General features: G+C 43.6%; 1 protein-coding gene across 1 annotated transcript in view; it reads left to right on the top strand.

The window, feature by feature from the left end:
* Positions 1-2,151, top strand: part of LOC104501091 (DENN domain-containing protein 5B) — a gene marked incomplete at its 3' end in the record, with an annotated part of 59,047 nt that overhangs the window by 13,593 nt on the left and 43,303 nt on the right. Inside the window, exon 4 of the mRNA XM_010144842.1 lies at positions 699-1,365. Within this exon, the coding sequence (XP_010143144.1) occupies positions 699-1,365 (667 nt within the window). The remainder of the gene's footprint in view (positions 1-698; positions 1,366-2,151) is intronic.

The raw sequence follows: 2,151 nt of genomic DNA, 5'->3' as shown, positions 1-2,151 counted from the left end.
ATGCCTGGAAAAATGCCTCAAGTTCTCACTAGGGCTATGTTTCAGAGAAACACCCAGTATAGCAGGATCACTGCAAAAGATTTTGCTGAGTGGTAAATCAAAAATGAGGCTTTCATAGATTGTGGGTGTTCCTCTCTGTGCCCCTGCCACCCCTTCCTCCCCACCCCCCCCATCTAAGCTATTTTGTAGCAGAAAGAAATTGGAAGTCAATTGTGTTTTTTTGCATGGGGTGGAGGTTTTTTGGAGGTTTTATTTTTGTTGGGGTTTTTTTTTTAAGAAAATTAGGGAAGAACAAAGAATTTAAAGAAGTCTGTAATTTGAATTCAGTGGGATAAGATGCTTGCTTGGCTCTCTGATTTTAGAGTACTCTGGGCAAATGAGAACAAAACAATGGTTTTATAAGTAAATTAGACAAGGACTATTCGGTAGTGAAAATAATTTCACAAACTAATAAAAATTGCTTAAGCAATGACTTAATAGATGGGTCATTTTGGAAGCCATTTTTCTTCAGTCATGTCTACCTCTTTTTTAAGCAGCATCAGGTTTAGACTGTTCCTTTTTAGGGGGATTATGTATAGGATAAATGTTAAATGGCTTGTTCTGATGCAGTGGATAAGAAGAATGTGCCTGTAAAGCAAAAGTAACAAAATTAAATTGTAGCTGAGGTAACTACATCTATTTCTTTTCTCTTTTCTTAGCTGTGTATGCCCAAAGGGCTGTCTTTCAGGACGCAGGCAGATAACAGAGATCCACAGCTCCATTCGTTCATCATCACCAGAGAAGATGGCTCTCGTACATATGGGTTTGTGCTCACGTTTTACGAGGAGGTCACAAGCAAGCAGATCTGCACGGCCATGCAGACGCTCTACCAGATGCACAATGCAGAGCAATACAGCAGTGTCTGTGCCTCCTCCTCGTGCAGCATGGACTCTCTGGCCAGCAGCATTGATGAAGGTGATGCCACATCCCTTGCCAAGCTGCAGCGGTACAATTCCTATGACATCAGCAGAGACACGCTGTATGTCTCCAAATGCATATGCCTCATTACCCCTCTGCCCTTCATGCAAGCTTGCAAGAAGTTCCTGATTCAGCTCTATAAAGCGGTGACCTCCCAGCAGCCGCCGCCTCTGCCCCTGGAGAGCTACATCCACAACATCCTCTATGAGGTTCCCCTGCCGCCCCCAGGGAGGTCGCTGAAGTTTTATGGGGTTTATGAACCCATCATTTGTCAGAGACCTGGTCCCAACGAGCTGCCACTCTCTGACTATCCACTGCGGGAGGTCTTTGAGCTGCTGGGTCTCGAGAATCTGGTCCAGGTTTTCACCTGTGTTCTTCTGGAGATGCAGATCCTCCTGTACTCACAAGGTGAGCGCTTGTCTGGTGATGCACGTTGGGTCTGTTCCCAGCAGGCAGTTCCTGGGCAGCTGCAGCCACAGGAGCTAATATAAAGCTGTTGATTTTGAGTGAATTTGTGAAACTTCAGAATGTAATGAAAAAATGTGAGAGAAATGAGTCTGTCCTAGTGAAAGCACTAAATAATTGTTTCCTCCAGGCAGTCTAGGTGCCACTTGTTTAATTATGCATTGCATTTATCACTTCTGACAGCTAGCAATAGAATTCCCTTAATTATTATCCTTACATTGCCCTTGATCATGCTGCAAGACAGCACGAATCTAAAAATACCAGCATAAAATAATACATCTTGCAGAAGACACTCATGATGCTTTATTTTTCAAATTTCAGCAGCATATTAAAGTTCGGTGGGATTTCCTCCCTCTCATGTGACGGATGTGTTCTGGTTAAAGCACTGAGAGTTTTTTAGCACTTAAAGGCTGAAGTTCTAATGCTAGTTTGGAACTGAGTGAAGTTACAGGACATTCTTCCATAGTCCTACTTGAGATGTTTGGGAGCTTTTCTGATAAGGATGCTGATACTCCTTTCTGAGACATTAAGACTGCAGTTGGCAGAGGCTAGCTACACTGGCAGAAGTTGCTTGCACAGAGCCTGTCTATGTGGAAATATGCCAGAAAGCTTTTGAATATCTGGCCTGTACCTTTTCACCTCTGGCTGTGTCTTTTTGCAGTAGACAAAGTTTGCTGCAAGTTTTGGGAATCTCCGCTTAGCGCTGGGCGTGCTCTGAGATTTTACATT

This window comes from Buceros rhinoceros, unplaced genomic scaffold, assembly GCF_000710305.1.
Source record: "Buceros rhinoceros silvestris isolate BGI_N320 unplaced genomic scaffold, ASM71030v1 scaffold1891, whole genome shotgun sequence".
NCBI lineage: Eukaryota > Metazoa > Chordata > Aves > Bucerotiformes > Bucerotidae > Buceros > Buceros rhinoceros.
The sequence above is the reverse complement of the archived record's forward strand: the minus strand, read 5'-3'. Positions and strand labels throughout refer to the sequence as shown.